Genomic DNA, 17926 nt, shown 5'->3' on the forward strand with positions numbered 1-17926 from the left:
TGCACCTCGAGGTAAATCACCCAACATGATTGGTCCAGCGCGATCACGTGCCGCCGAATATGAGTTGTGCACCTCGAGGTAAATCACCCAACATGATTGGTCCAGCGCGATCACGTGCCGCTGAGTATTGGCGACGCAGCGTCGTGCGAACGTGAACAACAACAACACATTGAGAGGAGACTTCCTCAAGCTGAACACCATAGCCAGCAAAACCAATGGCGACATGATCAAGTCTGAGTTGTCGTTGAACAAAGAAACCAAGAGGTTGAAAACCCCGTAAATGGAGCAGAAACGCCAACAAATCAAACAGAGCGACCGGCGTGTACTTTTTACATTTGTTACTAGTTTACTCGTAAATTCGTTTTAGTAATTAAAAAAAACCTGGTGTTCCCTCAACGTTTCAGTCGTTGAAACAAACGGGTGTAAATTAATAAAACGTTAAATATTATTTTTCACTTCCTGTGTTACTCCATGACGTCACCAAATATCAAGCCGCGAAACCGTGATTTCACATGAGGAAGAAGAAGAACCGTGAATTTGAAGGAAAGGGGCTTGTGTTTGTGTTCGTGAAGATTTCCTTTGATCCACACTCAAATATGGTGAGTTCGGACCTCGGTTAAATTAATTTGACTTGTTTGAGGTCATCGACGACCCGCCAAGACCGACGTGTTCCTCCATTCCCAAGGCACGTCGGCCTTTGGTCTCGGATAGTCGTTGTTTTACCAATCCCTCGGTTCGTTATAAGGTCTGTGATTTATTTTAAACATTTTTTTCTCTCGAAGTGTTTACTTCTCACATCGAGCAAATTTTAAACGATTATACCAAGCATTATTTATTATCTTCATGCTGACCAATCATGTGCTCGAGATTAACGAACACACGTGATGTTTGTTAACCAATGAGCATTGAGATTTTCGTTGTTTTTGGCGGGAAACCAGACCTGGACTTAAAAAAAAAAATTTTTTTGGTGTTTCAGGATTCAGACCTTTTCGCGACATTTATTTATTTAGAAGTGAACTTTTTCTCAAACGGTCACCCGTTAATAACCACCTGTTGTATGCGAATGAGAACACCTGGGACAGGTTGATCTCGCACTTTTGGACTTTTCACGAAGTTTAAATGAGAATCACGAACTCGACACGAGCGACGGATACGAGTTCACGAGGTCTTTCGTCAATGACGTCATGATGGAGGTTGAATCAGTCCAGGCTACGTCGTCCTCTACGGGTTCAGGAGGCGAGCAGACTGAACCTGCAGACACGTGATGTAAGTGTAAGTTTCCCCCCCAACGTCGAGTTCTCACTCCAACCTGAAAACGCCCGAGAGGTTCGTGACTTGCTCGTCAAATCATCCAGGACCAATCGATAACAAGGCGTTGAAGGCAGAACTGACACGCCGAACCTGAACCGACGCCGGTCCTCTCCGACACGTTCAATGTGCGACGAGGACGAGCCGATTGGATTTCGGTGAAAATCCGAATCCGGATCGGACGACGAGAAATTTTTTCAGTGATTCTTCACCGTCGAGAGATGGGGTTGAAAAAGGATATTTCAAAAATGTATTCGGCCAGATATGTTCTCGTGGATCGGGCATGAACGGGGCGGAGGTATGCCCTCCACCGAGTGCCCTCATTTATAACACTAATGATCACGGGGAGGTAATACAATTATAATGCAATTAAAAAAAACACTTCCTCATTACCGAACATGTGTGCTCATGAAACCAAGGAATGATCGGATGATTCCTTAATTATCTCACTTAAAGGCCTTCAATCATCACAGGAAAGACAGACCAGGGAGGCGGACAAGACAATAAATACCCGAGCCGTGTCGGCGTGACAGCTGGAACCGATGCAGGGTGGCAGCCCAGGTGTGTACCTTCAGCAGCTCCTCTGGAGAAGGAGGAAGAGGAGGAGGAGAGAGGTGCGGCTGGTTGTGTTTGGGTGTTTGTGTGTGGGCGCTGGTGCTTAGAAACTGATATGTGGGTGGTGGTGGTGGAAGTTGTATCTAGATAGATAATTTTCTTGTGGTTTGCGAACATTGGTTAAACCACTAGGATCACCGTGGTGTCCGTGTGTCCCACAGCGCGAGTGCTTCTCCATCCACATCGGCCAGGCGGGTGTACAGATCGGCAATTCGTGTTGGGAGCTCTATTGTCTGGAGCATGGGATCCATCCTGATGGACAAATGCCAAGTGACAAGACCATCGGGGGTGGCGACGACTCTTTTGACACCTTCGTTTACGAGACCGGTGCTGGGAAGCACGTTCCTCGGGCCATCTTCGTCGATCTGGAACCCACCGTGATCGGTGAGCAAGCTGTCCATAAGTTTCTCCTTCCTTCTCCTCTTCTTTCCCATTTCTCTCCTCTTTCTGAACTTCCAGATTGTGAGGTCATTTACCTTCATCCTGACGTTGAGGTTGTGCCGTTCTCCGGATGAAGTGCGTGCCGGTACTTATCGACAACTTTTACACCCCGAGCAACTTATTTCGGGCAAGGAGGACACAGCCAACAACTACGCACGGGGCCACTGCACCGTCGGACCAAAGATCATGGACCTGCTTCAAGACTACATCCATAAGCAGGTGTACCCTCAAAATAAGGGCAAGTCCAACAGGAGGTTCCCCTGAGATGGTAGAATTTCATATTCATGCCGCAGCTCGAATTTCAATGAGATTTTGATGTCTCCATGTGAAATTTTATTCATCTTTGAAAGAAAAATGGCAAAGTCATAGGTTTAAGGTGTGACATCACTAAACTAATTAACATTTATGCAAATTAGGTGTTATGTATGGGACACTCTGAAATGGTGCCATAGTGAATTAAACCAAACTTTGGAACGATTTTTTTATATGGACGTGACTACTCTACTGCCGTGCGCTTTTAATTAACACAAGGAAAAAAATAATTGTTCACTTCATTAATTATGCAAATGAGACCTGTTCTAAATAAGCGATGTCCCATACAAGACAATTCCACATGGATTTTTTAAAGGTCACACTGAAAGCTCTGAAATTTTTTAAAAACCATTTTCTCGAAGTTCTAATCCATCATGTGTTGGTCATACATCCTGTATTTCAAGGTTAAAATATGTGGATGATTAGTTCACAAGTAATTTTTTAATGTTACGTATGGGACAATACCGTTACGTATGGGACATCGCTTACAAAGTCTGTGGGAAAGACCATTTCAACGTCGCCAAGATGTGACCACCACTTTGGCCGGTAGACATTTTGGGCATTCATGTTTTCCCATGAGACCTCTCCACCACATGTGACCCAGTTTAAGGCAGACAAAACAACAAGGAATCGTTCCATTTGTAAGGAGGGGGTTTTAACCTCCTTTTGAAGAAGATATGAGTTTTTGTTTTCCTCCACCACCGAAGGTGGAAGGACGTTATGTTTTCACCCCTTTCTGTCTGTCTGCCTGCCTGTCTGTTTGTCGCCTCCAGGTCACAATTTCAAAGTGATCTTCACGAACGTTCACCACATGGTAGAGTTTGTCATAAGGAAGAAGCCTATTGTGTTTGAGTTTAAAGGTCAACAACTTAGGTGAGATTTCCAAAATCCTAAATTTTCATCCGATTGAAATGAAATTTGAAGAGGAGTTGTATATTTGGTCATTGGATTCAACCACCAATTATTTTTAAGGTCAAATTTGTTTTATGGATCTTGCAAGTCTCGTGCTCCGCATGACGTCTTCTTGTTTATTTGTTTGTTTGTTTGTGTGCAGGATATCTCATAAAGTTGTCTATGGATTCGGTTGAAATTATGTGGACACGTTCGGTGTGTGACAAGGACGAACAAACTGATTAGATTTTGTAGTGAAGATTCGAAGATGGATCCGGCCACAATAATTTGTTAAGTGATTCTTCACCATTGAGAGAACGGGTCAAAAACTATATATAGCACGATAGCTATACGGTTTTTTGTTCTGAACTCAGTTAGACTTACACTTTCAGGAAAATATTGTGAGAAGGCAATGGAACAAACCTCATTTTTTGACATTTTTGAAACCGTTTCAACCACTTGCATGTGCTTTTGGAACCCCTGACATGCGCTTCACCATTGCGAGATTGGGCTGAACAGATATATCGCACGATATCTCAAAAAGTTGGGGACGGATTCAGATGAAACTTGGTGGACACGTTTGGTGTGTGACCTGGAAGAGTTGATTCGATTTTGGTGAAGATTCGAATTCGGATCCGGATCTGATAATTTTTTAAAGTGAATCTTCACCATTGAGAGATTTGGCTAAACCGATATATCGCACGATATCTCAAAATGTTTGGGACGGATTCAGATGAAACTTGGTGGACACGTTGGGTTTGTGACAAGGAAGAATTGATTCGATTTTGGTGAAGATACGAATCCGGATCTGATCATTTTTTAGGTGAATCTTCACCATTGAGATATCGGGTCAAAAACGATATATCGCACCATATCTCATAAAGTTGTGGACCGATTCAGATGAAACTTGGTGGACACGTTTGGTGTGTGACGAGGAAGAGTTGATTCCATTTTGGTGAAGATTCAAATTTGGATCCGGATCCGATAATTTTTTTTAGGTGAATCTTCATTGAGAGATTGGGCGAAACCGATATATCGCACGATATCTCAAAAAGTTGTTGACGGATTCAGACGAAACTTGGTGCACACGTTGGGCATGTGACAAGGAAGAATTGATTCGATTTTGGTGAAGATTCTAATTCGGATCCGGATCTGATAATTTTTTTAGGTGAATCTTCACCATTGAGATGTCAGGTCAAAAACGATATATAGCACGATATCTCAAAAAGTTTTGGACGGATTCAGATGAAACTTGGTGGACACGTTTGGTGTGTGATGAAGAAGAGTTGATTCGATTCTGGTGAAGATTCGAATTCGGATCCGGATCTGATAATTTTTTTTGAGGTGAATCTTCACTATTGAGAGATTGGGCGAAACCGATATATCGCACCATATCTCAAAAAGTTGTGGACGGATTCAGATGAAACGTGGTGCACACGTTGGGCATGTGATAAGGAAGAATTGATTCGATTTTGGTGAAGATTCGAATTCGGATCCGGATCTGATAATTTTTTTCGGTTAATCTTCACCATTGAGAGATTGGGCGAAAGTGAGACATAGCACGATATCTCTAAAAGTTGGCGACGGATTCAGACGAAACTTGGTGGACACGTTGGGTGTGTGACAAGGAGGAATTCATTCGATTTTGGTGAAGATTCGAATCCGGATCCGGATCTGATAATTTTTTTAGGTGAATCTTCACCATTGAGGGGAAGTGCATGTTAGTGGGTACCACCCCTATTTTAGGGCATACCCTGACTTGAGTGGCATTTTTGAAAGTCACAAAGACGACTACTGGTCTTGAAATTTGGTTCATTGCAAAGACAGCATTCCATAGGACCTTAAAATATATAGGTTCATGGGTCTGTGATGTATATCACTGGATCTACAGGATTTTTATTGAATATGCATGCCCAGTATTGGCCTTTTTTCTTGTTTCACCTAAAAATATGACATATATTAGACCATGCAAAAATACAACATATAAAACATTCTACATGAAATTTGTCATCTCATCAAAAGGTTGTCACCCACCGTCTGAGAAAATCAGCATTTGTGTCGGTCAGTGGTGGATTTGCATGATATATGCACATTCTGGCGTATTTTTTCATGTTTTATTGACCTTTTCGAGCCTGGGACTATGAAATACCCTCACAAAATGATTAGTTTATCAATAACTCATATTTACATGTCTTAAATTATTCAACTTATTTCCAATAATCAATGTAAAAAATTGAGATGATCCGAGTGGATACTTAATTACAGCGGCTTGACAGAACTTTCCAACCTCAAATGTCCGACTGCATGTCACGTTTTTTTAAATGCTTTTATTCTTCTGTGCATCAGATTATTTTCACTAAAATTTATTTCCAAATTGGGCACAGTGATACAGATATAATAGTATTTAAAAAATATTGAAAACATGCATGGCTTTGGTTTAGAGTAATTTTGCATTTTTGTCCGACTGCACGTCAAACTTTTTTGAATTTGATGAAAAAAATCAATTTTGTTTTTAAAAAATTTGAATATTTTCTAGGTATTTAAAAAATATTTAATTAATGTAGAGGGCAGATAAAACAGTTTTGCAGAATTTAGAGGGCTTTTTGTTACTCCCAGAATTGATTGAATTGAAAACTTACGTCCAAGAATTTGTTTGATAAATCTCTCTTTTCGTACTTTTCAGCATCTGACAGTCAATGAATAGAGCAGTAATAAAAAATAGGTATGTATTATTTATTAATAATCCCAGAATTTGGTATTTTGATTATTACATTAGTTGCGAGAATAAGTTACATACTATGACCTTCATTTATTTTTCCAAAAAAGAAAAATTAGGTAATTTCATTGAAAACTCGCAAAACCATCAGAATAGGGTCCCCTTCTTCAAAGTATCATATTTCGGTATGTATATATATATATATATATATATATATATATATATATATATATATATATATATATATATATATATTTATATATATATATGTCATGAAGCTATACGGTTTTTTGTTCTGAACTCAGTTAGACTTACACTTTCAGGAAAATATTGTGAGAAGGCAATGGAACAAACCTCATTTTTTGACATTTTTGAAACCGTTTCAACCACTTGCATGCGCTTTTGGAACCACTGACATACGCTTCACCATTGAGAGGTTGGGCTGAACAGATACATAACACGATATCTCAAAAAGTTGGGGACGGATTCAGACGAAACTTGGTGGACACGTTGGGTGTGTGACAAGGAAGAATTGATTCGATTTTGGCGAAGATTCGAATTCGCATCCGGATCTGATAATCTTTTTTAGGTGAATCTTCACCATTGAGAGATTGCACCAAACCGATATATAGCACGACATCTCAAAAAGTTGTGGACGGATTCAGATGAAACTTGGTGGACACGGGGTTGTGAGAAGGAAGAATTGATTCGATTTTGGTGAAGATACGAATCCGGATCTGATAATTTTTTTCGGTGAATCTTCACCATTGAGATATCGGGTCAAAAACGATATATAGCACGATATCTCAAAAAGTTGGAGACTGATTCAGACGAAACTTGGTGGACACGTTGGGTGTGTGAGAAGAAAGAATTGATTCGATTTTGGTGAAGATTCGAATTCGGATCCGGATCTGATTAAAAAAAAATTTCGGTGAATCTTCATCATTGAGAGATTGGGCAAAACCGATATATAGCACGACATCTCAAAAACTTGTGGACGGATTCAGATGAAACTTGGTGGACACGTTTGGTGTGTGACAAGGAAGAATTGATTCGATTTTGGTGAAGATTCGAATTCGGATCCGAATCTGATAATTTTTTTAGGTGAATCTTCACCATTGAGAGATTGTGCGAAACCGATATATCGCACAATATCTCAAAAAGTTCCGGACGGATTCAGACAAAACTTGGTGGACACGTTTGGTGTGTGACCTGGAAGAGTTGATTCGATTTTGGTGAAGATTCGAATTCGGATCCGGATCTGATAATTTTTTTCGGTGAATCTTCATTGAGAGATTGGGCGAAACCGATTTCTCACACGATATCTCAAAAAGTTGTTGACGGATTCAGACGAAACTTGGTGGACACGTTGGGTGTTTGACAAGGAAGAATTGATTCGATTTTGGTGAAGATTCGAATCCGGATCCGGATCTGATAATTTTTTAGGTGAATCTTCACCATTGAGGCTCAGCGCATTTAAGTGCTTCCCACACCTATTTTAGGGCATGTCCTGACTTGAGTGGCATTTTTGAAAGTCACAAAGACTATGACTGGTCATGAAATTTGGTTCATTGCGCAGACAGTGTTCCATAGGACCTTAAAATATATAGGTTCATGGGTCTATGATGTATATTACTGAATCTACAGGATTTTTATTGAATATACATGCCCAGTATTGGCCTTTTTCTTGTTTCACCTTAAAATATGACATATATTAGACCATGCAAAAATACAACATGTAAAACATTCTAAATGAAATTTCTCATCTCATCAAAAGGTTGTCACCCAACGTCTGAGAAAATCGGCATTTGTGTCGGTCAGTGGTGGATTCGCATGATATTGCACATTCTGGCATATTTTTATTTTTTCCTGTTTTATTGTCTTTTTCGAGCTTGGGACTATGAAATCCCCTAACAAAATGAGAAGTTTATCGATAACTCATATTTACATGTCTTAAATTATTCAAGTTATTCCCAATAATTATTGATTATAAGATTATAATCAGTGTAAAAAAAATTGAGATGATCCGAGTGGATACTTAATTACAGCGGCTTGACAGAACTTTCCAACCTCAATGTCCGACCACATGTCACGTTTTTTTTTTTTAAATGCTTTTATTCTTCTGTGCATCAGATTATTTTCACTAAAATTTAATTACAAATGGGACACAGTGATATAGATATGATAGTATAAAAAAATATTGAAAACATGCATGGCTTTCGTTTGGAATAATTTTGCATTTTTGTCCGACTGCACGTCAAACTTTTTTGAATTTGATTAAAAAATTAATTTTCTTTAAAAAAAATTTAAATATTTTTCCAGGTATTTACAAAATATTTTATTAATTTGGAATGCATTGAAAACAGTTTTGGAGAATTTAGAGAGATTTTTGTTGCTCCCAGAATTGATTGAATTGAAAATTTACGTCCAAGAATTTGTTCGATAAATCTCTCTTTTCGTGCTTTTAAGTATCTGACAGTCAATGAATAGAGCAGTAATAAAAAATAGGTATGTAGTATTTCTTTATAATTCCAGAATTTGGTATTTTGATTATTAGATTAGTTGCTAGAATAAGTTACATACTATGACCTTCATTTATTTTGCCAAAAAAGAAAAATTAGGTAATTTCATTGAAAACTCGCAAAACCATCAGAATCGGTAACCCTTCTTCAAAGTATCATATTTCGGTATATATATATATATATATATATATATATATATATGTCATTAAGCGATATGGTTTTTTGTTCTGAACTCAGTTCGACTTACACTTTCAGGACAATATCGTGAGAAGGCAATGGAACAAACCTCATTTTTTGACATTTTTGAAACCGTTTCAACCACTTACATGCGCTTTTGGAACCACTGACATGCTCTGAGCCTTGAGAGATTGGGCGAAACCGATATATCGCACGATATCTCAAAAAGTTGTTGATGGATTCAGATGAAACTTGGTGGACACGTTGGGTGTGTGACAAGGAAGAATTGATTCGATTTTGGTGAAGATTGAATTCGGATCCGGATCTGATAATTTTTTAAATGAATCTTCCCCATTGAGGCTCAGCGCATTTAAGTGATTCCCACCCCTCTTGTAGGGCACACCCTGACTTGAGTGGCATTTTTGAAAGTCACAAAGACTACTACTGGTCATGAAATTTTGTTCATTGCACAGACATTGTTCCATAGGACCTCAAAATATATAGGTTCATGGGTCGATGAAAAAAATTACTGAATCTACAGGATTTTTATTGAATATACATGCCCAGTATTGGCCTTTTTTCTTGTTTCACTTCATATATGACATATATTAGACCATGCAAAAAAAATACAACATAGAAAACATTCCATATGAAATTTCTCATCTCATCAAAAGGTTGTTACCCACCGTCTGAGAAAATCAGCATTTGTGTCGGTCAGTGGTGGATTCGCATGATATTGCACATTCTGGCATATTTTTATTTTTTTCTTGTTTTATTGCCTTTTTAGAGCCTGGGACTATGAAATCCCCTCACAAAATGACTCGTTTATCAATAACTCATATTTACATGTATTAACTTATTCAAGTTTTTCCAATAATCAATGTAAAAAAAATTGAGATTATCCGGGTGGATACTTAATTACAGCGGCTTGACCGAACTTTCCAACCCAAATGTCCGACTGCACGTCACGTTTAAAAAAAAAATGCTTTTATTCTTCTGTGCATCAGATTATTTTCACTAAAATTTATTTACAAATGGGGCACAGTGATACAGATATAAGAGTATTTAAAAATTATTGAAAACATGCATGGCTTTGGTTTAGAGTAATTTTGCATTTTTGTCCGACTGCACGTCAAACTTTTTTGAATTTGATTAAAAAATTAATTTTCTTTAAAAAATTTTTAAATATTTCTCCAGGTATTTACAAAATACTTTATTAATTTTGAAGGCAGTTAAAACAGTTTTGGAGAATTTAGAGAGCTTTTTGTTTCTCCCAGAATTGATTGAATTGAAAATTTACGTCCAAGAATTTGTTCGATAAATCTCTCTTTTCGTGCTTTTCAGCATCTGACAGTCAATGAATAGAGCAGTAATAAAAAATAGGTATGTATTATTTCTTCATAATCCCAGAAATTGGTATTTTGCTTATTACATTAGTTGCTAGAATAAGTTACATACTATGACCTTCATTTATTTTACCAAAAAAGAAAAATTTGGTAATTTAATTGAAAACTCGCAAAACCATCAGAACAGGTAACCCTTCTTCAAAGTATCATATTTCGGTATGTGTGTATATATATATATATATATATATATATATATATATATATATATATATATATATATATATATATATATATATATATATATATATATATATATATATATATATATATATACATGTATATATGTAATGAAGCTATCCGGTTTTTTGTTCTGAACTCAGTTAGACTTACACTTTCAGGACAATATCGTGAGAAGGCAATGGAACAAACCTCATTTTTTGACATTTTTGAAACCGTTTCAACCACTTGCATGCGCTTTTGGAACCACTGACATGCGCTTCACTTTGAGAGATTGGGCTGAACAGATATATCGCACGATATCTCAAAAAGTTGGTGACGGATTCAGACGAAACTTGGTGGACATGTTTGGTGTGTGACAAGAAAGAATTGATTCGATTTTGGTGAAGATTCGAATTCGGATCCGGATCTGATAATTTTTTAAAGTGAATCTTCACCATTGAGAGATTTGGCTAAACCGATATATCGCACGATATCTCAAAAAGTTTGGGACGGATTCAGATGAAACTTGGTGGACACGTTGGGTTTGTGACAAGGAAGAATTGATTCGATTTTGGTGAAGATACGAATCCGGATCTGATCATTTTTTAGGTGAATCTTCACCATTGAGATATCGGGTCAAAAACGATATATCGCACAATATCTCATAAAGTTGTGGACCGATTCAGATGAAACTTGGTGGACACGTTTGGTGTGTGACGAGGAAGAGTTGATTCCATTTTGGTGAAGATTCAAATTCGGATCCGGATCCGATAATTTATTTTAGGTGAATCTTCATTGAGAGATTGGGCGAAACCGATATATCGCACGATATCTCAAAAAGTTGTTGACGGATTCAGACGAAACTTGGTGCACACGTTGGGCATGTGACAAGGAAGAATTGATTCGATTTTGGTGAAGATTCGAATTCGGATCCGGATCTGATAATTTTTTTAGGTGAATCTTCATTGAGAGATTGGGCGAAACCGATATATCGCACGATATCTCAAAAAGTTGTAGACGGATTCAGACGAAATTTGGTGGACACGTTGGATTTCTGACAAGGAAGAATTGATTCGATTTTGGTGAAGATACGAATCCGGATCTGATAATTTTTTTAGGTGAATCTTCACCATTGAGATATCAGGTCAAAAACGATATATAGCACGCTATCTCAAAAAGTTGTGGACGGATTCAGATGAAACTTGGTGGACACGTTGGTTCTGTGATGAGGAAGAATTGGTTCGATTTTGGTGAAGATTCGAATTCGGATCCGGATCTGATAATTTTTTTCGGTTAATCTTCACCATTGAGAGATTGGCGAAAGTGAGACATAGCACGATATCTCTAAAAGTTTTGGACGGATTCAGACGAAACTTGGTGGACATGTTTGGTGTGTGACAAGAAAGAATTGATTCGATTTTGGTGAAGATTCGAATTCGGATCCGGATCTGATAAATTTTTTGAGGTGAATCTTCACCATTGAGAGATTGGGTGAAACCGATATATCGCACGATATCTCAAAAAGTTGGGGACGGATTCAGACGAAACTTGGTGGACACGTTGGGTGTGTGACAAGGAGGAATTGATTCGATTTTGGTGAAGATTCGAATCCGGATCCGGATCTGATAATTTTTTTAGATGAATCTTCACCATTGAGGCTCAGCGCATTTAAGTGCTTCCCACCCCTCTTTTAGGGCATACCTTGACTTGAGTGGCATTTTTGAAAGTCACAAAGACTACTACTGGTCATGAAATTTGGTTCATTGCACAGACATTGTTCCATAGGACCTTAAAATATATAGGTTCATGGGTCGATGAAAAAAATTACTGAATCTACAGGATTTTAATTGAATATACATGCCCAGTATTGGCCTTTTTTCTTGTTTCACCTTAAAATATGACATATTTTAGACCATGCAAAATTACAACATATCAAAAATTCTATATGAAATTTCTCATCTCATCAAAAGGTTGTCACCCACCGTCTGAGAAAATCAGCATTTGTGTCGATCAGTGGTGGATGCGCATGATATATGCACATTCTGGCATATTTTTATTTTTTTTCTAATGTTATTGCCCTTTTAGAGCCTGGGACTATGAAATCCCCTCACAAAATGACTAGTTTTTAAATAACTCATATTTACATGTCTTAAATTATTCAAGTTTTTACCAATAATCAATGTAAAAAAATTGAGATGATCCGGGTGGATAGTTAATTACAGCGGCTTGACCAAACTTTCCAACCCAAATGTCCGACTGCACGTCACGTTTTTTGTTTTTTTAATGCTTTTATTCTTCTGTGAATCAGATTATTTTCACTAAAATTTAATTACAAATGGGGCACAGTGATACAGATATAATGATCGTATTTAAAAAATTATTGAAAACATGCATGGCTTTCGTTTCGAGTAATTTTGCATTTTTGTCCGACTGCACGTCAAACTTTTTTGAATTTGATGAAAAAATTAATTTTCTTTAAAAAATTTTTAAATATTTTTCCAGGTATTTTCAAAATGTTTTATTAATTTTGAAGGCAGTTAAAACAGTTTTGGATAATTTAGAGAGCTTTTTGTTCCTCCCAGAATTGATTGAATTGAAAATTTACGTCCAAGAATTTGTTCGATAAATCTCTCTTTTCGTGCTTTTCAGCATCTGACAGTCAATGAATAGAGCAGTAATAAAAAAATAGGGATGTATTATTTCTTAATAATCCCAGAAATTGTTATTTTGATTATTACATTAGTTGCGAGAATAAGTTACATCCTATGAACTTCATTTATTTTACCAAAAAAGAAAAATTCGGTAATTTAATTGAAAACTCGCAAAACCATCAGAATAGGTAACCCTTCTTCAAAGTATCATATTTCGGTATGTATATATATATATATATATATATATATATATATATATATATATATATATATATATATATATATATATATATATATATATATATATATATATGTAATGAAGCTATACGGTTTTTTGTTCTGAACTCAGTTGGACTTACACTTTCAGGAAAATATCGTGAGAAGGCAATGGAACAATCCTCATTTTTTGACATTTTTGAAACCGTTTCACAAACCTGCATGCGCTTTTGGAACCACTGACATGCGCTTCGCCTTGAGAGATTGGGCTAAACCGATATATAGCACAATATCTCAAAAAGTTGTGGACGGATTCATATGAAACTTGGTGGACACGTTGGATGTGTGACAAGGAAGAATTGATTCAATTTTGGTGAAGATTCGAATCTGGATGCAGATCTGATAATTTTTTCAGTGATTCTACACCATTGAGAGATTGCGCTAAACCGATATATAGCACGATATCTCAAAAATTTGTGGACGGATTCAGACGAAACTTGGTGAACACGTTGGGTTTGTGACAAGGAAGAATTGATTCGATTTTGGTGAAGATACGAATCCGGATCTGATCATTTTTTTAGGTGAATCTTTACCATTGAGATATTAGGCTCAAAAACGATATATCGCACCATATCTCATAAAGTTGAGGACCGATTCAGATGAAACTTGGTGGACACATTTGGTGTGTGACGAGGAAGAGTTGATTCGATTTTGGTGAAGATTCAAATTCGGATCCGGATCTGATAATTTTATTAGGTGAATCTTCATTGTGAGATTGGGCGAAACCGATATATCGCACGATATCTCAAAAAGTTGTTGACGGATTCAGATGAAACTTGGTGGACACGTTGGGTTTGTGACGACGAAGAATTGATTCGATTTTGGTGAAGATACGAATCCGGATCTGATAATTTTTTTAGGTGAATCTTCATTGAGATATCTGGTCAGAAACCGATATATCGCATGACATCTCAAAAAGTTGTAGACGGATTCAGACGAAATTTGGTGTACACGTTGGATGTGTGATGACAAGGAAGAATTGATTCGATTTTGGTGAAGATATTCGGATCCGGATCTGATAATTTTTTTAGGTGAATCTTCACCATTGAGATATCAGGTCAAAAACCGATATATAGCACGCAATATCTCAAAAAGTTGTGGACGGATTCAGATGAAACTTGGTGGACACGTTGGTTCTGTGATGAGGAAGAATTGGTTCGATTTTGGTGAAGATTCGAATTCGGATCCGGATCTGATAATTTTTTTCGGTTAATCTTCACCATTGAGAGATTGGCGAAAGTGAGACATAGCACGATATCTCTAAAAGTTTTGGACGGATTCAGACGAAACTTGGTGGACATGTTTGGTGTGTGACAAGAAAGAATTGATTCGATTTTGGTGAAGATTCGAATTCGGATCCGGATCTGATAAATTTTTTGAGGTGAATCTTCACCATTGAGAGATTGGGTGAAACCGATATATCGCACGATATCTCAAAAAGTTGGGGACGGATTCAGACGAAACTTGTTGGACACGTTTGGTGTGTGACGAGGAAGAGTTGATTAGATTTTGGTGAAGATTCAAATCCGGATCCGGATCTGATAATTTTTTAAGATGAATCTTCCCCATTGAGGCTCAGTGCATTTAAGTGCTTCCCACCCCTCTTGTAGGGCACACCCTGACTTGAGTGGCATTTTTGAAAGTCACAAAGACTACTACTGGTCATGAAATTTGGTTCATTGCACAGACATTGTTCCATAGGACCTTAAAATATGTAGGTTCATGGGTCCATGAAAAAAATTACTGAATCTACAGGATTTTAATTGAATATACATGCCCAGTATTGGCCTTTTTTCTTGTTTCACCTTCATATATGACATATATTAGACCATGCAAAAATACAACATATAAAACATTCTATATGAAATTTCTCATCTCATCAAAAGGTTGTCACCCACCGTCTGAGAAAATCAGCATTTGTGTCGGTCAGTGGTGGATTCGCATGATATTGCACATTCTGGCATATTTTTATTTTTTTCTTGTTTTATTGCATTTTTAGAGCCTTGGACTATGAAATCCCCTCACAAAATGACTCGTTTATCAATAACTCATATTTACATGTATTAAATTATTCAAGTTTTTCCAATAATCAATGTAAAAAAAATTGAGATGATCCGGGTGGATACTTAATTACAGCGGCTTGACCGAACTTTCCAACCCAAATGTCCGACTGCACGTCACGTTTAAAAAAAAATGCTTTTATTCTTCTGTGCATCAGATTATTTTCACTAAAATTTATTTACAAATTGGGCACAGTGATACAGATATAATAGTATTTAAAAATTATTGAAAACATGCATGGCTTTCGTTTCGAGTAATTTTGCATTTTTGTCCGACTGCACGTCAAACTTTTTTGAATTTGATGAAAAAATTAATTTTCTTTAAAAAAATTTTAAATATTTTTCCAGGTATTTTAAAAATATTTTATTAATTTTGAAGGCAGTAAAAACAGTTTTGGAGAATTTAGAGAGCTTTTTGTTACTCCCAGAATTGATTGAATTGAAAATTTACGTCCAAGAATTTGTTTGATAAAACTCTCTTTTCGTGCTTTTCAGCATCTGACAGGCAATGAATAGAGCAGTAATAAAAAAAAAATAGGTATGTATTATTTCTTAATAATCCCAGAAATTGTTATTTTACTTATTACATTAGTTGCTAGAATAAGTTACATCCTATGACCTTCATTTATTTTACCAAAAAAGAAAAATTCGGTAATTTAATTGAAAACTCGCAAACCATCAGAACAGGTAACCCTTCTTCAAAGTATCATATTTCGGTATGTGTGTATATATATATATATATATATATATATATATATATATATATATATATATATATATATATATATATATATATATATATATATATATATATATATATATATATATATATATATACATGTATATATGTAATGAAGCTATCCGGTTTTTTGTTCTGAACTCAGTTAGACTTACACTTTCAGGAAAATATTGTGAGAAGGCAATGGAACAAACCTCATTTTTTGACATTTTTGAAACCGTTTCAACCACTTGCATGCGCTTTTGGAACCCCTGACATGCGCTTCACCATTGCGAGATTGGGCTGAACAGATATATCGCACGATATCTCAAAAAGTTGTGGACGGATTCAGATGAAACTTGGTGGACACGTTTGGTGTGTGACCTGGAAGAGTTGATTCGATTTTGGTGAAGATTCGAATTCGGATCCGGATCTGATAATTTTTTAAAGTGAATCTTCACCATTGAGAGATTTTGCTAAACCGATATATCGCACGATATCTCAAAAAGTTTGGGACGGATTCAGATGAAACTTGGTGGACACGTTGGGTTTGTGGCAAGGAAGAATTGATTCGATTTTGGTGAAGATACGAATCCGGATCTGATCATTTTTTAGGTGAATCTTCACCATTGAGATATCGGGTCAAAAACGATATATCGCACAATATCTCATAAAGTTGTGGACCGATTCAGATGAAACTTGGTGGACACGTTTGGTGTGTGACGAGGAAGAGTTGATTCCATTTTGGTGAAGATTCAAATTCGGATCCGGATCCGATAATTTATTTTAGGTGAATCTTCATTGAGAGATTGGGCGAAACCGATATATCGCACGATATCTCAAAAAGTTGTTGACGGATTCAGACGAAACTTGGTGCACACGTTGGGCATGTGACAAGGAAGAATTGATTCGATTTTGGTGAAGATTCTAATTCGGATCCGGATCTGATAATTTTTTTAGGTGAATCTTCACCATTGAGATATCAGGTCAAAAACGATAAATAGCACGATATCTCAAAAAGTTGTGGACGGATTCAGATGAAACTTGGTGGACACGTTTGGTGTGTGATGAGGAAGAGTTGATTCGATTCTGGTGAAGATTCGAATTCGGATCCGGATCTGATACTTTTTTTAGGTGAATCCACCATTGAGAGATTGTGCGAAACCGATATATCGCACAATATCTCAAAAGTTGTGGACGGATTCAGACGAAACTTGATGGACACGTTGGGTGTGTGACAAGGACGAATTGATTCGATTTTGGTGAAGATTCGAATCCGGATCCGGATCTGATAATTTTATGAGATGAATCTTCACCATTAAAGGATTGGGCGAAACCGATATATCGCACAATATTTTAAAAGTTGCGGACGGATTCAGACGAAACTTGGTGGACACGTTGGGTATGTGACGAGGAAGAATTGATTCGATTTTGGTGAAGATTCGAATTGAGATCCGGATCTGATAATTTTTTAAGGTTAATCTTCACCATTGAGGCTCAGCGCATTTAAGTGCTTCCCACCCCTATTTTAGGGCATACCCTGACTTGAGTAGCATTTTTGAAAGTCACAAAGACTACTACTGGTCATGAAATTTGGTTCATTGCACAGACATTGTTCCAAAGGACCTTAAAATATATCGGTTCATGGGTCTATGATGTATATTACTGAATCTA

The 17926-nt window shown here is 36.9% G+C and overlaps 1 protein-coding gene across 15 annotated transcripts in view; it reads left to right on the forward strand.

The window, feature by feature from the left end:
• Nucleotides 1–464: 464 nt before the first annotated feature.
• Nucleotides 465–17926, forward strand: part of LOC147008395 (tubulin alpha-1C chain-like) — a 78931-nt gene continuing 61469 nt past the window's right edge. For 5 of the 15 annotated variants that reach the window (XM_085865004.1, XM_085864991.1, XM_085865003.1 and 2 more), the window contains exons 1-3: nt 465–599; nt 1765–1922; nt 2085–2307. Coding sequence is in view for 5 of the 15 variants with exons in the window: in XM_085864996.1 (XP_085721122.1) it covers nt 513–599; nt 2085–2307; nt 2441–2606 (476 nt within the window). In the remaining 10 variants the exon portion in view is untranslated. Of the gene's footprint in view, nt 600–1114; nt 1267–1764; nt 1923–2084; nt 2308–2440; nt 2607–17926 lie in introns of all 15 variants that reach the window. The other 10 variants (XR_015053415.1, XM_085864996.1, XM_085865000.1 and 7 more) reach the window with 9 other exon arrangements.

Source organism: Eptatretus burgeri, chromosome 19, assembly GCF_056783735.1.
Source record: "Eptatretus burgeri isolate ZD-2024b chromosome 19, Ebu_testis_v1, whole genome shotgun sequence".
Taxonomy (NCBI): domain Eukaryota; kingdom Metazoa; phylum Chordata; class Myxini; order Myxiniformes; family Myxinidae; genus Eptatretus; species Eptatretus burgeri.